General features: G+C 44.7%; 1 protein-coding gene across 1 annotated transcript in view; it reads right to left on the bottom strand.

Moving 5' to 3' along the window:
- KIRREL1 (kirre like nephrin family adhesion molecule 1) overlaps window positions 1-24,582 on the bottom strand; it is a 255,538-nt gene that overhangs the window by 25,135 nt on the left and 205,821 nt on the right. The window contains exons 2-6 of the mRNA XM_075330726.1: window positions 17,460-17,606; window positions 13,283-13,432; window positions 10,464-10,624; window positions 6,607-6,757; window positions 2,999-3,104 (exon numbers count right to left, since the gene is read on the bottom strand). Coding sequence (XP_075186841.1) covers window positions 2,999-3,104; window positions 6,607-6,757; window positions 10,464-10,624; window positions 13,283-13,432; window positions 17,460-17,606 — 715 coding nt within the window. The remainder of the gene's footprint in view (window positions 1-2,998; window positions 3,105-6,606; window positions 6,758-10,463; window positions 10,625-13,282; window positions 13,433-17,459; window positions 17,607-24,582) is intronic.

The raw sequence follows: 24,582 nt of genomic DNA, 5'->3' as shown, positions 1-24,582 counted from the left end.
AACTACCTGACTAATTCATTGTACTCAGCTGTGTAGCTGGGACGTCTGGGTGACAACCAATGTGGCCGTTATTACAGCCCTTATAGGGGTTGTCACCCTGAATAACAAATACTGTACATGCGTAAACGAGGGGTCAACAAATATGGCTGCATTACAGCTTCCATAAGGTTTGTCATCCAGATTGCCCAGATTATAACGGACAGTTTAAAAATGAAAAAAGGACAACCCCTTTAATACTGATCTTCAGGATAGGTACATGTATGATCACTCAGAGTCCGATCACTATCAGACTTCTTCCAATCCCAAACATGGAGCCCTTAACCCCAAATATAAATGGAATGAATATATACCCCCATAAAAAGTGAATGGAACTGGACTGCACATGTGTAACTACCACTCCCATAGATCATTAATGGAGCTGTAGTGCGCATGCATAACCACAATTGCCACAGAACACATATATGGAGCTGTAGTGCGCATGCGTAACCCCAATTTCCATAGACCATAAATGGAGCTGTAGTGCACATGTGTAACCACCATTCCAATAGACCATGGATGGATCGGTAGTGCATATGTGTAACCACCACTCCCATAAACCATTACTGGAGCGGTAGTGCGCATGCGTATCGACAACTTCCACAGACCATGAAAGGAGCAGTAGTGTGCATGCACAACCAAACTTTCCATAGACCATGGATGGAGTGGTAGTGCGAATGCATGACCCCAATTTCCATAGACCATGAATGAAGCAGCAGTGCGCATGCGTAACCACCACTCCCATAGACCATGAATTGAGTGGTTGTGCGCATGCGTAACCACAACTTCTATAGACCATTAATAGAGCGGTAGTGGCCATGCGTAACCACAACTTCCATAGACCATGAATGGAGCTGTAGTGCGCATGTGTAACCACCACTCCCATAGACCATGAATGGAGCTGTAGTGCGCATGACCACCACAACTTATATAGATCATGAATGGAGCTGTAGTGCGCATGTACAACCACAACTTCAATAGACCATGAATGGAGTGGTAGTGCGCATATGTAACCACAACTTCCAAAGACCATGAAAGAAGCTGTAGTGCGCATGCGTAACCACAACTTCCATAGACTGTGAATGGAGCAGTAGTATACATGCGTAACCACTACTCCCATAGACCATGAATGGAGCGGTAGTGCACATGCGTAACCACAACTTCCATAAACCATGAATGGAGCTGTAGTGCATATGTGTAACCACCACTCCCATAGACCATGAATGCAGCGGTAGTGCGCATGTTTAACCACAACTTCCATAGACCATAAATGGAATGGTAGTGCGCATGCGTAACCACAACTTCCACAGACGATGAATAGAGCAGTAGTACACATGCGTAATCACCACTTCAATAGACCATGAATGGAGCTGTAGTGCGCATGTATAATCACCACTTCCATAGACCATGAATGGAGCGGTAGTGCGCATAGGTAAGCACAACTTCCATAAACCATGAATGGAGCTGTAGTGCGCATGCGTAACCACAACTTCCATAGACTGTGAATGGAGCAGTAGTATACATGCGTAACCACCACTCCCATAGACCATGAATGGAACAGTAGTGCATATGCGTAACCACCACTCCCATAGACCATTAATACAGTGGTAGTGTGCATGCGTAAACACAACTTCCACAGACCATGGATGGGAGTGGTAGTGCGCATGCATGACCCCAATTTCCATAGACCATGAATGAAGCAGCAGTGCGCATGCGTAACCACCACTCCCATAGACCATGAATTGAGTGGTAGTGCGCATGCGTAACCACAACTTCTATAGACCATTAATAGAGCGGTAGAGGCCATGCGTAACCACAACTTCCATAGATCATGAATGGAGCTGTAGTGCGCATGTGTAACCACCACTCCCATAGACCATGAATGGAGCTGTAGTGCGCATGACCACCACAACTTCTATAGATCATGAATGGAGCTGTAGTGCGCATGCACAACCACAACTTCAATAGACCATGAATGGAGCGGTAGTGCGCATACGTAACCACAACTTCCAAAGACCATGAATAAAGCTGTAGTGCACATGCATAACCACAATTTCCATAGACTGTGAATGGAGCAGTAGTATACATGCGTAACCACCACTCCCATAGACCATGAATGCAGCGGTAGTTCACATGCGTAACCACAACTTCCATAAACCATGAATGGAGCTGTAGTGCATATGTGTAACCACCACTCCCATAGATCATGAATGCAGCGGTAGTGCGCATGTTTAACCACAACTTCCATAGACCGTAAATGGAATGGTAGTGCGCATGCGTAACCACAACTTCTACAGACCATGAATGGAGCTGTAGTGTGCATAGGTAAGCACAACTTCCATAGACAATAAATGGAGCGTTAGTGCATATGTGTAACCACAGCCCCATAGACATTGAGTGGAGGGGTGGTGGTTACGCATGCTCACTTGCTTAATTCACATGTCATGTGTGACCCCCCTCAGTCATTAATGCCAGTCAGTGATTCTATACAGTAGTTTACAGCTTTTGGTTAGAACTGTCATATTGGTTGTCAGCGATTTCCCAAAAAAGGCTGAACAAATCAGGGCAACACTATTTTTTGGGGGTGCCATTAAGTGACACTGACTCCAGATTGATTTCTTCGTGACAATTATTGCAGAATTACATATTTATTAAGCAGGATATCTGCTGATGTGGAGGTCGGTAAATCTGCCGCCTTCTCATTTTTTTTAATTAATCAAATGAACCGGGCTGCAGTGCACTCAATATGGCGTCGGCGGTGTTGGCAGTGACGCCGGTTGGCAGAGCTCAGCTTCAGCCATTATGTCCCTGCTGCTGAAGAAACACAACTTCGCCATTAGTAAATGAACCTCGGCTGGTGATTTAAAAAATAAATGGCTGAATAGCTGCCAAATATTTGGTTGCACCAAAGTATTTCCGAATATTAGACCCGCCACTGAAAGTGAAAATAGGTGATACTGACCTGTAACCTTTAATGGCTGGGTTAGCGGTGGCCATACAGGTAAATCGGACCCGTTCACCCTCCTGGACTGTTTGGGGATGGATGGACAGAGTGACAGTGGGTGGGTCTGTAATAGAGGAAGAATACATGAAAGGGTTAATACACGATAATAAAGAATGTTATATAATTATCCAGCTTTTCCACATAGCAGAATAGTGAGTGCAGCTCTGGAGTATAGCACAGGATGTAATTCAGGATCAGTACAGTATAAGTAATGTAATGTATGTACACAGTGACTGCACCAGCAGAATAGTGAGTGCAGCTCTGGAGTATAGCACAGGATGTAATTCAGGATCAGTACAGTATAAGTAATGTAATGTATGTAGACAGTGACTGCACCAGCAGAATAGTGAGTGCAGCTCTGCAGTATAATACAGGCTGTAACTCAGGATCAGTACAGGATAAGTAATGTAATGTACACAGTACTCCACCAGCAGAATAGAGAGTGTAGCTCTGGAGTATAATACTGGATGTAACTCAGGATCAGTACAGGTTAAGTAATGTAATGTACACAGTGACGGCACCAGCAGAATAGTGAGTGCAGCTCTGGAATATAATACAGGATGGATGTAAATCAGGATCAGTAATGTATGTACACAGTGACTGCACCAGCAGAATAATACAGTATAATACAGGAGGAAACTCAGCATCAGTACAGGATAAGTCATGTAGTACACAGTGACTGCACCAGCAGAATAAAGAGTGGAGCTCTGGAGTATAATACTTGATGTAACTCAGGATCAGTACAGGTTAAGTAAAATAATGTATGTACACAGTGACAGCACCAGCAGGATAGTGAGTGCAGCTCTGGAGTATAATACAGGATGTAACACAGGATCTGTAATGTAATGTACAGTGGGGAAAAAAGTACGGTATTTAATCAGCCACCAATTGTGCAAGTTCTCCCATTATAAAGCTGAGTTTTGCCTGTAATTGTCATCATAGGTGACCACAACTATGAGAGACAAAATGAGAAAACAAATCGAGAAAATCACGGCGTCTGATTTGGCAAGATTTTCTTTTGCAAATTATGGTGAAAAATAAGTATTTAGTCATCTAAAAACATGCAAGATTTCTGGCTCTCACAGACCTGTAACTTCGTCTTTAAAAGGCTCCTCTGTCCTCCACTCATTACCTGTAGTAATGGCACCTGTTTGAACTTGTTATCAGTATAAAAGACATCTGTTCACAACCTCAAACAGTCACACTCCAAACTCCACTATGGTGGAGACTAAAGAGATGTCGAAGGACACCGGAAACAAAATTGTAGTCCTGCACCAGGCTGGGAAGACTGAATCTGCACTAGGCAAGCAGCTTGGTGTGATGAAATCAACTGTGGCACCAATAATAAGAAAATGGAAGACATACAAGACCACCGATAATCTCCCTCAATCTGGGGCTCCACTCAAGATCTCACCCCGTGGGGTCAAAATGATCACAAGAACGGTGAGAAAAAATCCCAAAACCACACGGGGGGACCTAGTGAATGATCTGCATAGAGCTGGGACCACCATAACAACGGCTATCATCAGTAACACACTATGCCGCCAGGGACTCAGATCCTGCAGTGCCAGACGTATTCCCCTGCTTAAGCCAGTACATGTCTGGGCCCATCTGAAGTTTGCTAGAGAGCATTTGCATTATCCAGAAGAGTATTGAGAGTATTGGGAGAATGTCACATGGTCTGATCAAACCAAAGTAGATATGTTTGGTAGAAACACAACTCGTCGTGTTTGGAGGAGACAGAGTGCTGAGTTGCATCCAAAGAACACCATACCTACTGTGAAGCATGGGAGTGGCAACATCATACTTTCGGGGCTGTTTCTCTGCAAAGGGACCAGGATGACTGATCCGTGTACATGAAAGAATGAATGGCTCCATGTATTATGAGATTTTGAGTGCAAACCTCCTTCCATCAGCAAGGGCATTGAAGATGAAACATTGCCGGGTCTTTCAGCATGATAATGATCCCAAGCACACCGCCAGGGCTGCGAAGGAGTGGCTTCATAAGAAGCATATGAAGGTCCTGGAGTGGCCTAGCCAGTCTCCAGATCTCAACCCCATAGAAAACCTCTGGAGAGAGTTGAAAGTCCATGCTGCCCAGTGACAGGCCCAAAACATCACTGCTCTAGAGGAGATCTGCATGGAGGAATGGGCCAACATACCAGCAACAGTGTGTGCCAACCTTGTGAAGACTTACAGAAAACGTCTGACCTCTGTCATTGCCAGCAAACAAGATATAACAAAATATTGAGATGAACTTTGTTATTGACCAAATACTTATTTTCCACCATAATTTGCAAAAAAAAATCCTGCAAAATCAGACGCGGTGATTTTTTGGATTTGTTTTCTCATGTTGTCTCTCATAGTTGTGGTCACCTATGATGTCAATTACAGGCAAAACTCATCTTTATAAGAGGGAGAACTTGCACAATTGGTGGCTGACTAAATACTTTTTTTTCCCCCACACACACAGTGACTGCAGCAGCAGAATAGTGAATGCAGCTCTGCAGTATAATACAGGAGGTAACTCAGGATCAGCAATGTAATGTATGTACACAGTGACTGCATCGGCAGAATAGTGAGTGCAGCTCTGGAGTATAATACAGGATGTAACTCAGGACCAGTAATGTAATGTATGTACACAGTGACTGCACCAGCAGAATAGTGAGTGCAGCTCTGGAGTATACTACAGGAGGTAACTCAGGGTCAGTAATGTAATGTATGTACACAGTGACTGCACCAGCAGAATAGTGAGTGCAGCTCTGGAGTATAATACAGGATGTAACTCAAGATCAGTTATATATGTACGTAGTGACTATTGGCCACCAGTGCTATTGCTAGATTTTGACTCCTTGATTAAACCCTTTTTCAGGTATTTCTTCACTTCCAGATCCATGTGCACATAGCACACGAGGTGAAGCAGCAGGTATGGGCTCAGTCCGGCTATTGTCACAGACTGATAGGTGCAGATTGCTGCTCCTCTGCCTTCCTATCTGCCAGCGATAAATAGCTGAGAATATCTTAAATCACCATCACAGAGATGCATTGTCTCTGCCCTCATCTGAATTCATTCTGCGTTGGAAGTCGTGCATTGAAAATAAGCCCAGGTTAGATAAATGCTATTAAGTAAATTGTCTTTTAAGTCGCACAGCTAAACATCTATGCAAATGCAGGCCTGCACGTCCATCAGCGGGGGATGGTGGTAGTATACATGTCAGGTCGGGAGGGAAAAAGACGAGGATATTGCTGCATTATATATTCCAGTATATATTTGTAACGGTTCATCGAGCCATGTGAGGCTGTGGCCCATTAACCAGTAACGGATAATCACCATCTAGCGAAGCTCTGGGATTGGATCAGGACTGATCGGGTGTAATACAGCAGTGGTCAGTTCTGTGATGGATGCGATATATGTAAACTCAATATTATGGCTTACAGCTAACATCTGGAAACTGTGAAACCACCAATAAGACGTATTCAAATTTTGAGTACAGGATTTATACCGCCATAATACAGCCATATTTTATAGGATTAATTGATTGTGGCAGGTAAGAAGAAGGACTTACGGTGAACATCCAGTCTGACCGAGGTCTCCTTCCCAGTTGGAATGGCGTGATTGGACGTCTTACAGGTGAACACTCGGCCGATGTCTTGGTCTGTGGGGACGATGAGTAGGTAGCTTACGGTCGTCTCACGTTTTCCATCCGACAACACCATCTGCGGCGAGAAATCAAGAATAATGGAGCCATTCTGACTATTTTATCACAATCTCCTCCAATCTGTCTTACTATGAACATCTGTAGCAACATTACGCTAAGACGGCCTTATACTGACTCAGCCGGAATGAAATAAGGGTCATTGACATTTCACCGAAACACATTGGAAATAATGTTCGCTCTAAAATGGACAGTTTGTTTAGGATTTATTTTGTCTATTAATACCTGTTCTTTCCTACCCATGTCACACCTGTGAGATGTCTTACGTTTGCCTCGCCATGAGAAAGGCTACAAATTAATCGCCTCTATATATATCTATCTATATATATAATTGCCTTATTCCGTCTGTCTGTCTGTCTGTCTGTCTTGCTCCAAAATTGTGTCCTTACGGTGACACAAAGCTGATTGGCCGCTGGGCTCGCCATGGCCCCGCCACCCCGCACGGATTGGCCGCTCGCCCAGGCTCCGCCCGCACACGGATTGGCCGGCCGCTCGCCCAGGCTCCGCCCCCCACACGGATTGGCCTCTCGCCCCGGCACCCTGCACGCATTGGCAACTCGGCCACGCCCCGCCCCCTTCACGCAATGCACGCTCGCTCTGGCCCCGCCCCCCGCACGCATTCCCCGAACCAACACGGAGCCACGACTCCCAGGTGAGTACTGTACCCCCGGGAGCCCACATCAGCGTACGCCGCCAACCCAGCCGACACATACCCTCGCATTGGTGGGGTTGCCGCCGTATGCTGGTGTGGGCTCCCGTGCGAGCGGGGGACGGGATACGCTGGTAACCATGGTAGCATAGTTACCAGCGCATCAAGGTCCTGCAGCGGTGGAACATACACACGCACACACATAACACACACACACATCAGATCACACTCACTCTCACACACACATCACATCGCATCCACACACTCACAACATCCTGGGATATCGCTTGCTTCTTGGCGGCGATACTGTGGAGTGACCTTCCAGGACCTGCCGGAGGATCACATGGCCAGAAGCATGTGGTATCTCCGGATGTTGTGAGTGTGAGCGCGTATGTGCGATATCTTCAGTGTGTGTGTGAGTGTATGCGATCGGATGTGTGTGAGTGTGTTCAGGAGTGTGTGTGTGTGAGTGTCGGCAGAGGAGCACGGCGTGCTGGGGGAAGCTGGGAGGAGAGAGGCTGATCCTGGGGAAGACTGGGAGGGGGAGGCTGATGCTGGGGGAGGCTGGGAGGAGAGAGGCTGATGCTGGGATCGGCTGATGCTGGGGGAGGCTGGGAGGGTGTAGGCTGATGCTGGGGTAGGCTGATGCTGGGGGAGGCTGGGAGGGTGTAGGCTGATGCTGGGGGAGGCTGGGAGGAGAGAGGCTGATGCTGGGGGAGGCTGGGAGGAGAGAGGCTGATGCTGGGGTAGGCTGATGCTGGGGGAAGCTGGGAGGGTGTAGGCTGATGCTGGGGGAGGCTGAGAGGAGAGAGGCTGATGCTGGGGGAGGCTGGGAGGAGAGAGAGGCTGATGCTGGGGGAGGCTGGGAGGGGGAGGCTGATGCTGGGGGAGGCTGGGAGGAGGGAGGCTGGGAGTAGAGAGGCTGATCCTGGGGAAGGCTGGGAGGGGGAGGCTGATGCTGGGGGAGGCTGGGAGGAGAGAGGCTGATGCTGGAGGAGGCTGGGAGGAGAGAGGCTGATGCTGGGGGAGGCTGGGAGGAGAGAGGCTGATGCTGGGGGAGGCGAGAGGCTGAAGCTGGGGGAGGCTGGGAGGGGGAGGCTGATGCTGGGGGAGGCTGGGAGGGGGAGGCTGATGCTGGGGGAGGCTGGGAGGGGGGAGGCTGAGAGAAGAGAGGCTGATGCTGGGGGAGGCTGGGAGGAGAGAGGCTGATGCTGGGGGAGGCTGGGAGGAGAGAGGCTGATGCTGGGGTAAGCTGATGCTGGGGGAGGCTGGGAGGGTGTAGGCTGATGCTGGGGGAGGCTGAGAGGAGAGAGGCTGATGCTGGGGGAGGCTGGGAGGAGAGAGGCTGATGCTGGGGGAGGCTGGGAGGGGGAGGCTGATGCTGGGGGAGGCTGGGAGGAGGGAGGCTGGGAGTAGAGAGGCTGATCCTGGGGAAGGCTGGGAGGGGGAGGCTGATGCTAGGGGAGGCTGGGAGGAGAGAGGCTGATGCTGGAGGAGGCTGGGAGGAGAGAGGCTGATGCTGGGGGAGGCTGGGAGGAGAGAGGCTGATGCTGGGGGAGGCGAGAGGCTGATGCTGGGGGAGGCTGGGAGGGGGAGGCTGATGCTGGGGGAGGCTGAGAGGGGGAGGCTGATGCTGGGGGAGGCTGGGAGGGGGGAGGCTGAGAGAAGAGAGGCTGATGCTGGGGGAGGCTGAGGCTGGGAGGAGAGAGGCTGATGCTGGGAGGAGAGTGGCTGATGCTGGGAGGAGAGAGGCTGATGCTGGGGGCAGAGAGGCTGATGCTGGGGGCAGAGAGGCTGATGCTGGTGCAGCATGGGGGATGGAGCACGATGGGGGATGCGCAGCATGGGGGATGGAGCACGATGGGGAGTGCGCAGCATGGGGGATGGAGCACGTTTGGGAGTGCGCAGCATGGTGGATGGAGCACGTTTGGCAGTGCGCAGCATGGCGGATTGAGCACGTTTGGGAGGTGCACACCCCCCCAACACACACACACACAACACACCACACACACACTGAGAACCACAAACACCGCCCTACACAGACACCCACACACACAGACAACGCTGCACACACACAACACCCAACACAAGCACCGCGGCATACATAAATATACGCACATACCACGCAACACACACACATTGCACAAAACATACCTCCCCCCAAAACACACCACACCCACACAAACCGCGCAACACACACACACACACAACGCTACAGACACACAGCGCTCCACAAACAACGCAACACACATACAACACCGCTCTCACCCCCCCGCCACACCCAGACAACACCCAGAACATGTACAGCGCCCTACACAAACACTTGGTAACTACAGACAACAACATATATATATATATAACAAAAATCATACATTAACTACACAATACGTAAATTCTATAATACCCGATGTATAGAATCGGGCCACCTTCTAGTATATATATATATATATATATATATATATATACTGTATATGTTTGGACCATCACCTACACATGGATCATGAAGCTGAAGAATCTGCGCAGTGTGATAATGGATGTAGTACTGTTATATCGGCTTTCTCAGGGGCAGACTGACGCTAGTTCAGTCAGTTCACAGTTGGCCAACGTTGACCTTTACGGTTTACTACGGGGCGGTAGTAGATATTTTGTCTCTCCGTTCTAGAACAGTACGATTAAATACAGTTCCGATGAGCTGATGAGAAAGGCGTGATAGAACTTTCCTCCGCACTGATACCAGACAAAGGCGAATGTGGCCAAGGTTTTCGTGAGGGATAAGGCAGGTATTGTTACGAGGTTCAACATTGCGGCTCTGGTCACCTCAGATGTCTATCTTTGGAAGAACTGAAGACAGATACTTCCACAAAGACCTTTTATGTCGGCTCGACAGTACAGATCAAAATCTCTTGTGCTTTCCGGGGCCAGTGTGCCTGCCACAGGGCTGAATCAAACCGATAGGGCAGGATTTCATTAAAAAAAAAAAAAAAGAACAAAAGGCTCCGTCAGGGAAGACACATCCTGTAGAGTAAAGAGGCATGCATGGCCCCGGGCTACCACTCACCGTGCTAGTGACAGCACCTTCCTGTGGATTCCCGTCTCTGAACCATTCGATAGTCGCTGCCGGTTTGGCATTTTCAGCCTGGCAGGTGAGGTTAGTTGGGGTCCCGGCTCTGAGAAGGATTTCGTTTGAGCCGTCATCTATAATAGGGTCTTCTGGAGGAACTGCACATATGGAAAATGCATGTCAGTGTAAGAAATGACCAGCTCATTTTGACTCTATCCTATCCTATCCTCAAGAGAATCCCCTCAGGACATAATTCTCCTGCTTAAAGGATTGTTCCATGATTTTATATTAATTTATTCTGTTAGATCATCCAAAACATAGACATCGATACTTTACATTTCGATGGGTATTCTGAGAGGGATCAAAGGAATAGCAAAAGGCAGCCATATATACAAAATCTAATTATACTCTTATACATAGGGGGGCAATATTATAGTAGTTAGATTCTTGTACATAGGAGCAGTATTATAGTAGTTATATTCTTGTACATAGGGGCAGTATTATAGTAGTTATATTCTTGTACATAGGAGTAGTATTATAGTAGTTATATTCTTGTACTTAGGGGGCAGTATTATAGTAGTTATATTCTTGTACATAGGGGCAGTATTTTAGTAGTTATATTCTTGTACATAGGGGGCAGTATTATAGTAGTTATATTCTTGTACATAGGAGCAGTATTATAGTAGTTATATTCTTGTACATAGGGGGCAGTATTATAGTAGTTATATTCTTGTACATAGGGGGCAATATTATAGTAGTTATATTCTTGTATATAGGGAGCAATATTATAGTAGTTATATTCTTGTACATAGGGGGCAGTGTTATAGTAGTTATATTCTTGTTCATAGGGGGCAGTATTATAGTAGTTATATTCTTGTGCATAGGGGGCAGTATTATAGTAGTTATATTCTTGTAAATAGGGGGCAGTATTATAATAGTTATATTCTTGTGCATAGGGGCACTATTATAGTAGTTATAGTATTTAAATAGGAGCAGTATTATAGTAGCTATATTCTTGTACAGAGGGGCAGTATTATAGTAGTTATATTCTTGTACATAGGAGTAGTATTATAGTAGTTATATTCTTGTACAGAGGGGCAGTATTATAGTAGTTATATTCTTGTACATAGGAGCAGTATTATAGTAGTTATATTCTTGTACATAGGGGGCAGTATTATAGTAGTTATATTCTTGTACATAGGGGGCAGTATTATAGTAGTTATATTCTTGTACAGAGGGGCAGTATTATAGTAGTTATATTCTTGTACATAGGAGTAGTATTATAGTAGTTATATTCTTGTACTTAGGGGGCAGTATTATAGTAGTTATATTCTTGTACATAGGGGGCAGTATTATAGTAGTTATATTCTTGTACATAGGGGCAGTATTTTAGTAGTTATATTCTTGTACATAGGGGGCAGTATTATAGTAGTTATATTCTTGTACATAGGAGCAGTATTATAGTAGTTATATTCTTGTACATAGGGGGCAGTATTATAGCAGTTATATTCTTGTACATAGGGGCAATATTATAGTAGTTATATTCTTGTATATAGGGAGCAATATTATAGTAGTTATATTCTTGTACATAGGGGCAGTATTATAGTAGTTATATTCTTGTACATAGGGGGCAGTATTATAGTAGTTATATTCTTGTACATAGGGGGCAGTGTTATAGTAGTTATATTCTTGTTCATAGGGGGCAGTATTATAGTAGTTATATTCTTGTACATAGGGGGCAGTATTATAGTAGTTATAGTCTTGTATATAGGGAGCAATATTATAGTAGTTATATTCTTGTACATAGGGAGCAGTATTATAGTAGTTATATTCTTGTACATAGGGGGGCAGTATTATAGTAGTTATATTCTTGTACATAGGGGGCAGTATTATAGTAGTTATATTCTTGTACATTGGAGCAGTATTATAATAGTAAAATGTGTGATGGATCTCCACGCAGATTTGAACATAGTCTTGTTCTTCACTTTTAGGATAATGTGTACGCAATACAAGTATATAATATATATCACACTATACAAAGACACAAATGCAGATATTTGTATGATAAGACTTGGTTTTGTGATACTGTATTCTGGTGGCAGTGAAGGATTTAGCACAGAACTAGTAAATAGTATTCTTCTATTAGCAGCAAATGGGGCATTGAGGTGTTGGTAACAAGACTCGTGACTGCGAGAAGCTACGTATGGTGAAATAGGTGAGAAAAAAAAAATATCCTGAGATTTCACAGAGGAGAAATCTTGGACAATGAAGCCTTTGTTGCGCTCTCCATCCTTTAAATTGTTACAGGGAGGGCAAGCACTTGGAAGCCTTTCTGCCTGGCTGACTGCTAATTGTCACCGTTCAGGCTGCGGCATGTTCTGGATTGCACCGATAAAAAAAAAAAAAAAAAGACAACCTGGCGAGGTGGGGTGAGAGCTGCACCCACTGGGTAAACAGCCATTTTAGGTGTGAGAAAGCATCAACGATTAGTAGGAATGAATACCAGAAGACATAGAAAATGACTATATTATGTGCCTAAAACCCAACTGCTGCAGAACCTCTTGACATTATTGGTCCTGTACCGTTCATGGCACAGGAACTCAGCGACCGATCTTTTATTTATTACCCAGACATCTTTGGCGCCAGATTATCTCATTGGAAAGAGTAACGACCGGTTGGGAAAAAAAAAATTCAACTCAGATGATCAATATCCCCTCCGAGATCCATCAGCAGATGACTGACGGCATCGCCAAACCTCCATCTAAGCATCTGCGATAAACGCGCCACTGAAATTAGGACATCTCTTAAATCCTTACTTAACACGGTCAGCTTCGCTTTTTGGGATCTCAAGGCGGCCTCGGTGGCTTGGCACTCAAAATTGGCGTCATCCTCAATGCTGGCGTTGGTAATTTCCAGGTTATATAGCCCAGATTCTGGGTTTCCGATAACTTGGTATCGCGGCCAGACTGTGAAAGAAGAAGAGAAACAAGATATTTCATTTACAATGGTAAACTCATACGTACCATATGGCAGAGGATAGCCACACTGTACCGTACATATGGCGGTATTAATAGTTGGTGGATGGAGCTCATCGTTTTCTACATCAGACAGTTTTCTTCGTCTGGACGTGACGTTATCTAGTACCGTGGATATGTGCAGTTCCTAACTATGCCCATAGGTGGCAGTGTTACACCAGATTAGCACGGTTTATCGGTTATATGTACAGAGATTATATATGCGGGGTGTCATTTCAGACCATTGTCTCTGATATTACAGCTCTGATAAACATCAGGTTGCGGCCGACTTATCGTTGCAGACGAAAGCCATGGACCATCCCAGTCTATGGTCAGACATTTATCTCGTTGCATGTCACAGGTGCTTCTCATTAAAAGAGTTGCCCACTTTTTCACTCATCAGGTGGGTCAGGGCACTCCCATTCTCCACAAAGCTGAGTGTTATAACTTACTAAAATGGGAGTGCCCCTTTAAAAGGTTCCTTGACTAACAATGGTGGCCCAAGAGGGTCAAAAATACTAACTTTTCACTTACTGCAAATCACTGGTAAAGCCCCTGGACACTATATTAAAGAGATCCTCCGATTTGGAGTGTTCAGAGACAATAAGATACACTATACAATCAGTTGTTAGCCATCTTGACACTTGGCAGTAAGTGTTCTGTTTCTCTGTAGTGCCCCCACAGGGAAAATAAAGTATTACACCACTTCCATTCATATTATTTTCAGGACAAGGTAGGCAAGAGATGCTCTTTATTATTTTATCCCTCTCTGATCAAGTGACCCTCCTCTCTTTTTCCTCAAAAATTTCTTAATATAGTGGGTTTTCCTACCTGGACAATCCTTTTTAATGTTTAAGGTCACTTTAAGCATTTTACATGGCTAATCTCAATAGATAAATACACATAGCTTAATTACTGGGTGAATTTTGATAAATATTGTTTCTGCCCACAAAAGGGCTGACCCCATTTTATGTGGGCGACTTCCACAATAATGGGGCCATTGTGTGCAGAATATATAGTCCCATTGCTCACATCAGATTTTAACATATTTTGATTACGTAGAAGTGACCCTGTTGTCAGGCTGACGCCTTCATTGCTTTAATGTGGGAAATATTTGTAATATGAAGAGCAGGGCGTGAGAATATCAAACCCCCCACCCTCCGGGGAATATGGATGCACCTACTACACATGGCTGTGTAACATAAAAAGGGCAAAGACTGGCAGAGAAATGTGGCTCTACCTGTTTGATGAGGGGTCCGTCTGCATTACATGTCATTACTATGAGCTCATGTGTACTTTACAGAGAGGGTGTTACTGTGCAGGCCCATTTTCTGCGGTTGGATATTTGGAAATTAGGCCTTATGTAAAGTGAGGTAAGGTTTCCGAAACAGGTGGATGTATATGATCATATTTGGTCAATCACCGTTGTTGCCAGTTTATGGAAGTTGGGATCTGGGAAATGCTGACTCAGAAACATTTGACTCTTGCCCTGTTACATTTTCTCTTTTAACGGCCTTCAGCTCGATTTTGAGCCATTGTGAATTGATGGATGAACACTCTGTAGGCAGATCAATCTTGTGCAGCCCAGATAGGTCCAACAGGGTCTTCTCCGCTGTTTTCTTCATAGTAGCAAGCCATCAGATTGCTGTTCTTCCTCTTCGCCTTGTTTCTTCTATGATTCTGAGCATGATGCCCTTTTATATTGCCACACAAATTCTTCATCCCTTCTATGACCATTGTCTAACATTTTAATACCTTATTTCCTCCTCTCCAAGGCAAAGGGGAGCAAGGAAAGAGCTTGGTGGGGCCTGAACAATCGTTGACCTTTTTTCTCCTGTTGGCAGAATGTTTCCAGGAGAGTTGTCAAGTATGGCTAAGATGTTGTTGAGGGTACTGAAGGTCTCTATTTTTTCCAGGAACCTCCTGAATGTTCCCAGCAGTAATTACAAGTATGGCCATGGGGCTTGATGAGGTTACTAAAGGGCTCTCCTTTTTCCAGGAATCTCCTGAAAGTTCTTGGGAGAGTTGTCAAGTATGGCTAAAGGGGTGTTGAGGGTACTGAAAGTTTTGCCTTTTAACAGGAACGTCCAGAACATTCTTGGGATAGTTGTCAAGTATGGGTAAGGATCGTTCATGGTACTGAAGGTGTCTTAACCAGGAGGCTCCAGACCATTCTCAGGAAAGTTGTCAAGTATGGCTAATGGGCTACATGAGGGTACTGAAAGTTTCTCATTTTTATGGGAGCCTCCCAAATGTTCCTGGGGGAGTTGTCAAGTATGGCTAGGAGACTGGATGAGGCTAATGGAAATCTTGAGATATTGACAATATTTCTTAGTTTACATTTCATTGCCCAGGAGACCGACCACTGCTGCTGTGTTGTTTGTAAGCACCGTGCTGCATCTGGCTGGGTTTAGGAGGTGACAGTGTGCTCCAGTAATCCTGGCCAGCTTTACAAGCTCAATAGGAAAAGAGCCTGTAAGCACTGCTCATGTTCTGCTGCATGGTAGTGGTGGTCGGTCTACAAGGCAACAAGCTGTAAGTAAAAGAGTTAATATCTTATGAATGGCTGAAAAGTGTAATAAGCAGTAAATTACAAAAGTGCTTGTATTGTCAATAACTGTCCAACAATACTCATTAAGGAACATGAGATTAACCCCTTTAAGTCACCTTCCCTTCAAATATAAATATCTCCACTGTACATTTTATTATAACTATAGTAATGTCATAAATAATATCTGTTATTTTAAATCCAGAAATTATATAGATAGTTCCTTAAAAAAAATGTTTTCCTGATGTGAATAAATAAAAGTAAGGCAACCACATGCAGAGTGCCTCACTGTGGGGAAGGGTCAGCGATGGGTTACACCTGACCGTAACCCCGACTCTTATCTGGTCTCCCCATTCGGAGCCTCTCTGAGCTGCACAGCTCTTGGCATCTATCATGGTGTCAAAAGGACGCCAACAAAATGAAGTATTTGGAGTAATTTTGGTTAGTCAGCAGAATCCGGAGCTGTGTGCAGGGCCGGGGGATAAATTGCTGCCTGCGGTTTTGTAGAGCAGAAGCAGTTGGCGGGGGCAGAAGAGGCAGTAATTGATGGATGGGAAAGGTTCGGAGAGCCTGTCCTGATGTATGAGGTATTCGCTGGGGCCTTGTGAGGATAGGGAGTCATTAACCTATGCATTGCTAAAATGTTGTCCTCACAATAAAAAGTAAAATTTTAATATAGTCCTCGAACCGTCCTTTTCCATTGAGTTGTGAGAAGTTCTGGTTGTCACCCAGGCCCCAGTTTTTAAAGTAACAAATTTACCACTGGAGAAACTTGGTGGCTCACCCTGTTAAATTGAATTTTATGACTTAAAGGGGATACTACGGTCTATATAAATGATCACCTATCCACTGGAATGGTGTCAGTTTGTTTGAAAGAAGACTTGTGTCCCCCACCTTCCTCTTTTTTTCCCGTATGCTGTGGCAAGCCTCCTGTACAAGACTCGGGCATGGACAAAGATAGCAGAGCTCTGCTATCTTCAGGTATCATTAGTGTCATACATGTGAATAGTTTGGTAGCGCGCATGCGCGATCTGCTGTGTCATTCAATTCCTTCAAGCTGCGGTCCTGCAGATGGAGGAGATCAGGGGACAGAAGTCCCGTGCTCTGCCGATTGATGGTGGTCCCAGCGGTGGGACACACACTGATCTAAGCAGGAGATGAATGGAGCAACAAGTCGAACATGCGCATACCAATCTATTCAAGTCTATGGTGCTGATATAGACAAGCACAGCGCTTGGTTTTTCAGGTATCTTTGGTATCATAAATCTGGCACTCAACTATGGCCATGGTTTTGTGGCTGGGGTAAATCTGGGGGCCGAAGTTCCCTGTTTGAGTGATGATTGGGAGCCAGAAAGATCTAATGTTACACCTATCAATTGTTTAAGTCAGAATAAAACAAAAGTATAAATTTTAAGAAGATTCAGGTCTTACTTTTTAGATTCCCCAAACCAAGTGCCAACCCATCTTTTGTCCACTGTACGATCCCCGAATAATTGAGCACCACACATGTCAAAACAACTCTTTGCCCAGCTACCACCGTCTGGTCATTAGGCTCCTGGAGGAAACGAGGCTGTAGGGCTGAAATGATAAAAAAGAAATTAAAAAAAGCTCAAGAACAACATAAAATACAATATGAAATATGAATAAACTGAAATACTAATTGTTACTAAAAGAGGATTATGTGACCAGTACGACATGAAAGCCGAGTATGTTGTACGGTGTCCATAGGTACATACTAACGGTATGAAAAAGCATAAAATACAATATTCTGGCCGTTAAGTAGGGATAGTGAATAAATCATCTTCAATTTCATCGATCCTAAGATCCTGTACAGTTAATATAACCTCTGATGAAGAGAGGCCAAGATGATTTTTTTTAAAAGGGGACCTTTACTACATAAATATGCCAAACGAGGAGAACCATTCACAGGAAGATCCAAAAATAGGAGAAGTCTTTTCAAAGGGTTTGGCTTTTATAAAAGGTCATGGTTATATATATTCAGATACCCCTATGTTAACTCCTTATATTGTCATCAGACTCCACACCACTAAATTAATTCTAGACCCCCGAAGATCAAACTCGCTAAATATATTCAGACCCTATAAGGCTATGTGCGCACTAGAGCTTTTTACCCGCGGATTTGCCGCGGAAATTTCTTGAGAAATGTCTGCAATCTTTGTGCAGACATTTCCCAGCAAATTCTATGGAAAAAAAAAATAGCTGTGCGCACTGGTGCGGATTTTTCTCAAGAAATTTCCGCGAGAAGAATTTCTCGAGAAACATTCTTGAGAAAATGAACATGTCCATTATTTCCGCAGGTACCCTGCGGATTTCGGCAGTACAGCCTGCAGAAATCCGCAGGGAATCACCCGCGGGAAAATCGCGGCAATTCCGCGGCTAATCCGCGGCAAATCCGCGTCAAATCCGCATGCGGATTTGGTGCGGATTTTTTCCGGAGGTCCGGAAATCTTTCACTCCCAGAAGTTTCTCGAGAAATTTTCTTGAGAAACTTCACATTTCTAGTGCGCACATAGCCTAAATATCAGACCCCAGACTAGACCTTTATTTTAATATCAGATCACCTATATTATAAAAATGCTTGATCAAACCTCCTGTGTTAGTATAAGACCCCCCAGACCACACCAAGATATTAGTATCAGTTTTCACACCTATGTCAGATCTGGATCACGCCTCTTTATCAATATCAGACCCCAAACCACTTCCCAAAATTAATCAGACCCCAGACCACCTCCCTACATTAATATCAGTATCCAGATCACACCTTAAATTAAGCAGTCTCCAGACCACACTCATAAATATCACCCCCCACATTAATATCAGACCAAGACCCGCCAAAGCCAACTTTTAGGTGCCATCATAAGCGGGCACACAACATTACCTTGGCTGTAGTCAGGAGAATTATTAGGCCACACTGCTGTATGTGATATTGTGTGACTAATGCCATGTAAAACTGATGAATTTCAGCTGGTAAATAATTCATGCCCGTTCCAGCGACAGATATATCATCCCTGTTTCGGTGACCACAAGTCACAACGTTCGCAGACATATAACCCAGCAATGAAATCCTCATCATGAATTAATAAAGTAGAGACGCGATGGGATAGCTACGGTACAAGTGAGATGACAACATTTACCACTTGAGCCACAACTGAGCACACTAAACATAGAAAATCCCCTTAAAGAGGACCAGTCATGTGTCATAAATCTGATTTTTTTTTTTACCCGGTATAATTGCCCCAATTCTCCTGAATTCAGGGATGTTTTTATTTGAACCCTGCGCCTTTCCTTTCCTGAGATTTAGCCTCTTCTTCCCTGAATCTAAATCTCGTCTAGTTAGTAAAGTAGGCGTGGTCATCCACTCTTTGGGCGTGGTCATGAAAACTACACCCACTTGGCTAATAAGAGTAGATATATTTTCAGAAAAGAGGGGGCCATATCTCAGGAACGGAGAGGCACAGGAAGAAAAGAAAAACATCTTCGGATTCAGGAGATCAGCGGCTTTTACAATGGAGGAAAAAAATACATATTTTTGAAGTGATAGGTCATTTTAAAATTAAAAAAAATTTTTAGTCTGTCCATGTCACTTGTATACAGACTATTCACCTAATTGGGAGTTTACCTTCACTGCTCTAGATAGTCCCCAAACTGAGGATTTAGGGGGGTGCCGCAGTGGCAATCCGTCTGAGCTCTTTCAATTTCAGACTCAGGCAGCCCACAGGGAGTAATTGGCGTTAACTGTAGGGCTAAACGCAGTCGCCCCCTCCCTTCTAGCAAACATTCAGGCCGATCAATAGCAGTCATGTTTCCAGAGAGATGCAGCTTGATTTAGTCTCCGAGGTTGGATGCCTGGGGGGCTAACAGGTTATTGATTGCCCCCTCGCACTACTACAGGATCCTATGAGGCTTCTACGGTGTGGAAGACTTTACCCCGACCGCTCATAGGGGCAGAGGGGATTATTTGGGGACATGTATAAAAAAAGAGCAAAAAAACAAAATAAATAATAATTATATGGTTGGATTTTTCTTTACTTTTCCTTGGATGCTTGATAACTGAGCATAGCCATATATAGTTTGCCAATTGTAGTCATTTCCCCGGGTACAATATTGCACCATTGCCCACATTAAACAGCGAAGAAGAAAATCCGTGTTCCATCATAAAGCTCCATTGTTTGGCATTTTATTATTCCTAATTAGCCGCTGGGTAAATATTCTGTGATGCCAGGAACGGGCACAACACCTTATTTAAGCGCAGTTTGTTGTCAGCCACAAGACCTACTGACATTTTACAGCTAATGATGGCATGTTTATGCATGAAGTTGGCACGAAGGGCATGTCAGATGCCCACGTTCATCTTTGTCTGAATTGGTTACCAACTGCATTTCTGCTCCTATAGAAGTGTTCACCCAATTTTCCATGGACTCTAATAGTCTCCCTTCTCTCTGGCTATAAAAGTAAGTTTGAAATTTAACTTGTGAACCAGGAATATCAGGATGAACAGTGCTATTGGTTCTTCCAAGGAGTCCTGGATCCGGGCCTTGTTTCACTCACCCTGGTCTGCTAAACTAAAATGTTCTGCTACACTTCTTGCTTTTCAGGTGTCCTGGCATACTCCCATGTGATAGTCTGCCTAGGCCTATATAATGCTCACCAAGACACACAGCCGGGTATTAAGACTTATTGTCTTCCTGAGTCCTGTCTGACTGCAGCCCCCATACCTCTGCTACCTGCTCCCCAGTTTACTGTCTACCTGCGGCCATCACTACCTCTGCTACCTGCTCCCCAGTTTACTGTCTACCTGCGGCCTCCAGTACCTCTGCTACCTGCTTCCCGGGCTTCTGCCTGCCTATAGCATCCAGTACCTCTGCTACCTGTTTCCCAGTCTCCTATCTGGCTGTGGCCTCCAGTACCTCTGCTATCTCCTTCCCTGTCTCCTGTCCATATGTGGCTTCCAGTGTATCTGCTATCTGCTTCCCGGTCTCCTGTCCAGATGTGGCTTCCAGTGTATCTGCTATCTGCTTCCCGGTCTCCTGTCCATATGTGGCTTCCAGTGTATCTGCTATCTGCTTCCTGGTCTCCTATCCAGATGTGGCTTCCAGTGTATCTGCTGTCTGCTTCCCGGTCTCCTTTCCAGATGTGGCTTCCAGTGTATCTGCTGTCTGCTTCCTAGTCTTATTTCTGCTTGTGGCCTCCAGTATCTCTACTATTTGCTTCCTGGTCTCCTATCTAGCTTGTGGCTTCCAGAACCTCTGCTACCTGCTTCCTGGTCTGTCTGCCTGCAGCCTTCATTACCTCTGCCTGCTGCATTGACGCCCATGGCCCATGTACCCACCCGGACCTTGGCCTTAGAGGATCCACCTCAGCAGGCAAGAGTAAACACTACCAATAGTTGGATATACCCCGTCTACTATAGTATCCAATCATCTGCAGATTACAAAAAAATAGGAAGAATGGTGATTTCGAACTGGGTTCACTGGTGGGATTAGCATTTTTAAGGAAGTCCCTGTTTCTTAGGAAGACCTTTTCCTTTAAGACCATCCTGACATGTAACCATGTAGCTCGTACGAATATCCCTGCTCCATTCTCCGCACTTGATGTAATCTATCTGATAGTTTTATTGTTCGCCAATTCTCGGAGGCTACAAGTTAAAACAGCACAAAGTATATTTTTTTTAATTCACAGATCCCGAAAAGTTTAATTTACTAAAAGCATACTTTAAGTGCACCCTTTGCTCTGCTTCCTTACCTATCTCAGTCAATTAAATTAATTGTGTAAAAGAAAAATCACTGACAAAAAAAACCACCTCATACTGCGGAAACGAGGACTTGGCGCGGAGTCTCTGCACAGTAACCCTTTGTGGTCGGGAACACGGAGCCGAAGAGAGGTGTGGCGCAAGGGAGGGGAAGCGCAATATTTCATTTGTAAAATGGATTGATAAAATGTGTCTTAAAGGGGGATTCCATTTTTAAGAATCTCAAATGATAATATCGATATTGACATTAGCTGCCATCCTGTCTCTGAAGGGGCTGATTGTGTTGCAAAAAACACAGATATATTTCATACCATGAGGCTTTGACTATTTGGTTGTAATATCAGTTAAGAGTGTTTTACACGCTACGACATCGCTAGCAATGTCGTGCGCGATAGCACCCGCCCCCCGTCGTTCATGCGACATTTGGTGATCGCTGCCGTAGCGAACATTATCGCTACAGCAGCTTCACACGCACATACCTTGTCAGCGATGTTGCTGTGACCGCCGAACAATCCCTCCTTCAAGGGGGAGGTGCGTTCGGCGTCATAGAGACGTCACTGCGGCGTCACCAAGCGGCCGCCCAATAGCAGAGGAGGGGCGGAGATGAGCGGGTGCAATATCCCGCCCACCTCCTTCCTTCCTCATTGCCGGTGGACGCAGGTAAGGAGATGTTCGTCGTTCGTGCGGCGTCACACATAGCAATGTGTGACGCCGCAGGAACGACGAACAACCGGCGGCATGCACAATCACCGATATGATGAAAAGGAGCGACTTGTCAACGATTTTTTACGCTTTTGCGATCGTTGATCGTCTCTCCTTGGTGTCACGCGCTGCGATGTCGCCAACGGCACCGGATGTGCGTCACTAACGACGTGACCCCGACGATATATCGTTAGCAATGTCGCAGCGTGTAAAGCACCCTTTACTCTCCTGCTGACCAATCAGCAACGCAATAGTTCCCTGGACCATGCAAGCTGCCACCATTGAACCCTATGTTTAATCACGAATATGGGAGATTTTGATCTGGGTGTGGTTCACATAAGGGACTTTATCTGTGTAGGTCCTGTGGTTTCAACAGATGACTTGCAAGGCCTAGACACGCCCACTGGACTCTTGTGAGCTAATTAGCATTCGGCACAAGTCATACAAACAACTATCTACATATATATGTCTAAAATTGGGTCAGAGGGGCAAAACATTTTGACATATCTTTACTAGGATGATCTGAAGATTATGAGAAATCGACACCAGGTACATTTGCATATAGTAAATATCATACTGCCACCCGGTGGACAATTTCATATGAAAAAATGCTTTATTGCCTATTATAGTCATTTTGATAAATGTGTTTATTTTCGAAAATAATTAGCACAGAACTTGAAACGCTGTCAATGTGCCTCAGAGAAGGAATTATTATGTGGTTTTTAAGGAATTTTTCGCTCTCTCTCTACAAGTACTGTTATAAAGCAGTGCCTTGTTCTGGAAGAGGGCCGGGAGCCACAGACGTATCTCACAGATAATTTATTGTATTAGTAGAAAGAATGTTCTGAACCGGTGACAGGGATGGTGCGAGTCAAGGACTGACATGTTTCTACCGCTCTTGAGAACAATGTGATGTTCAGAAAAATGATCGAAGCGATACCAGTGAGACGTTGTGGTGCACTCAGGGAGACAAAGTGGCCCCCAAATTTTGGGATTAGGTGGAAACAGATCCAATAGACACTTGTAGGTTGCCAGGTGTTGGGTGTATTCACATGGTAGTGTTAGATCTTTTTGGCATAAGAGGGCGGTGAGACCCCATCAATCACTAAAACAAAGAGCGTCAAGGTTAGAGCACCGTGCCCCACTGGGAGAGCACGCTTTTCGGGTCATAGATTAAAGACCCTTTTTTACACATGCATATAATGGTCTGAATATGCGTTTGTAAGAAGGCTTGTTCGCTATCACAAGCCTGGGCGATCGCTCGTTCATTGGATAGTCACATCTTTTTTGTGGGCCTAAAATCTATCAATTTAGGCAGTACATGTCTCCATGTCACTTTGGGCAGAATATTAGCATGTAAATTGATATTTTAGGTTGATTTTAGATGTGCAAAAATCCTACCCCAACAAATGATCCACTTAAAGGGGTCTTGTCACTTGCTATAAACATGTAATTTGTTTAACCTGGTGTAGATACCGTTGTTCTCCTAAATACGGCAATGTTCTTCTTTAGTTCCTGTGTCTCTCGGTTTCTGAGATATGGCCACCTCTTCTCTGTATTTAAATCAAGTCTTGATAGCTAAGGGGGTGTGGTCATCATATCTTCTCAGTGGGTGTCGTCATGAAAATCACATCCCATTGGCTAACAAGAATAGATTTACATACAGGAAAGAATAGGCCATATCTCAAGAACGTAGAGGCGTAGGAACAAAAGAAAGACAACACCGGATTCAGAAGAACAGCGGCATTTGCACTACATAAAAATATTATATATTTATGAGACATGAAAGTTAATCTTTAAAGTCCCTTTTACATGGCCTGATGCAAACTGAATTTTAACAAATGATCATTCAACATATGAAGATGTGTCGCCGACAACGATCATTTTTAGGCCTGTCAAAATGACAAAATGTCAAAATGCTGTGGCCCAAATGAAGTCCTGCATTGATAACTGCAACACGCAATACATCGTGATCGACTTATTTGTCACCCGAATGATACTGTGTTTTCATGAACAAATGATCAGAAAAAATACACAACCCTACACTGGGGTGCCTTCCCACCCCAATCTTTGAACTGGAAC

Source organism: Anomaloglossus baeobatrachus, chromosome 12 (assembly GCF_048569485.1).
Source record: "Anomaloglossus baeobatrachus isolate aAnoBae1 chromosome 12, aAnoBae1.hap1, whole genome shotgun sequence".
Taxonomy (NCBI): Eukaryota; Metazoa; Chordata; class Amphibia; order Anura; family Aromobatidae; genus Anomaloglossus; species Anomaloglossus baeobatrachus.
The sequence above is the reverse complement of the archived record's forward strand: the minus strand, read 5'-3'. Positions and strand labels throughout refer to the sequence as shown.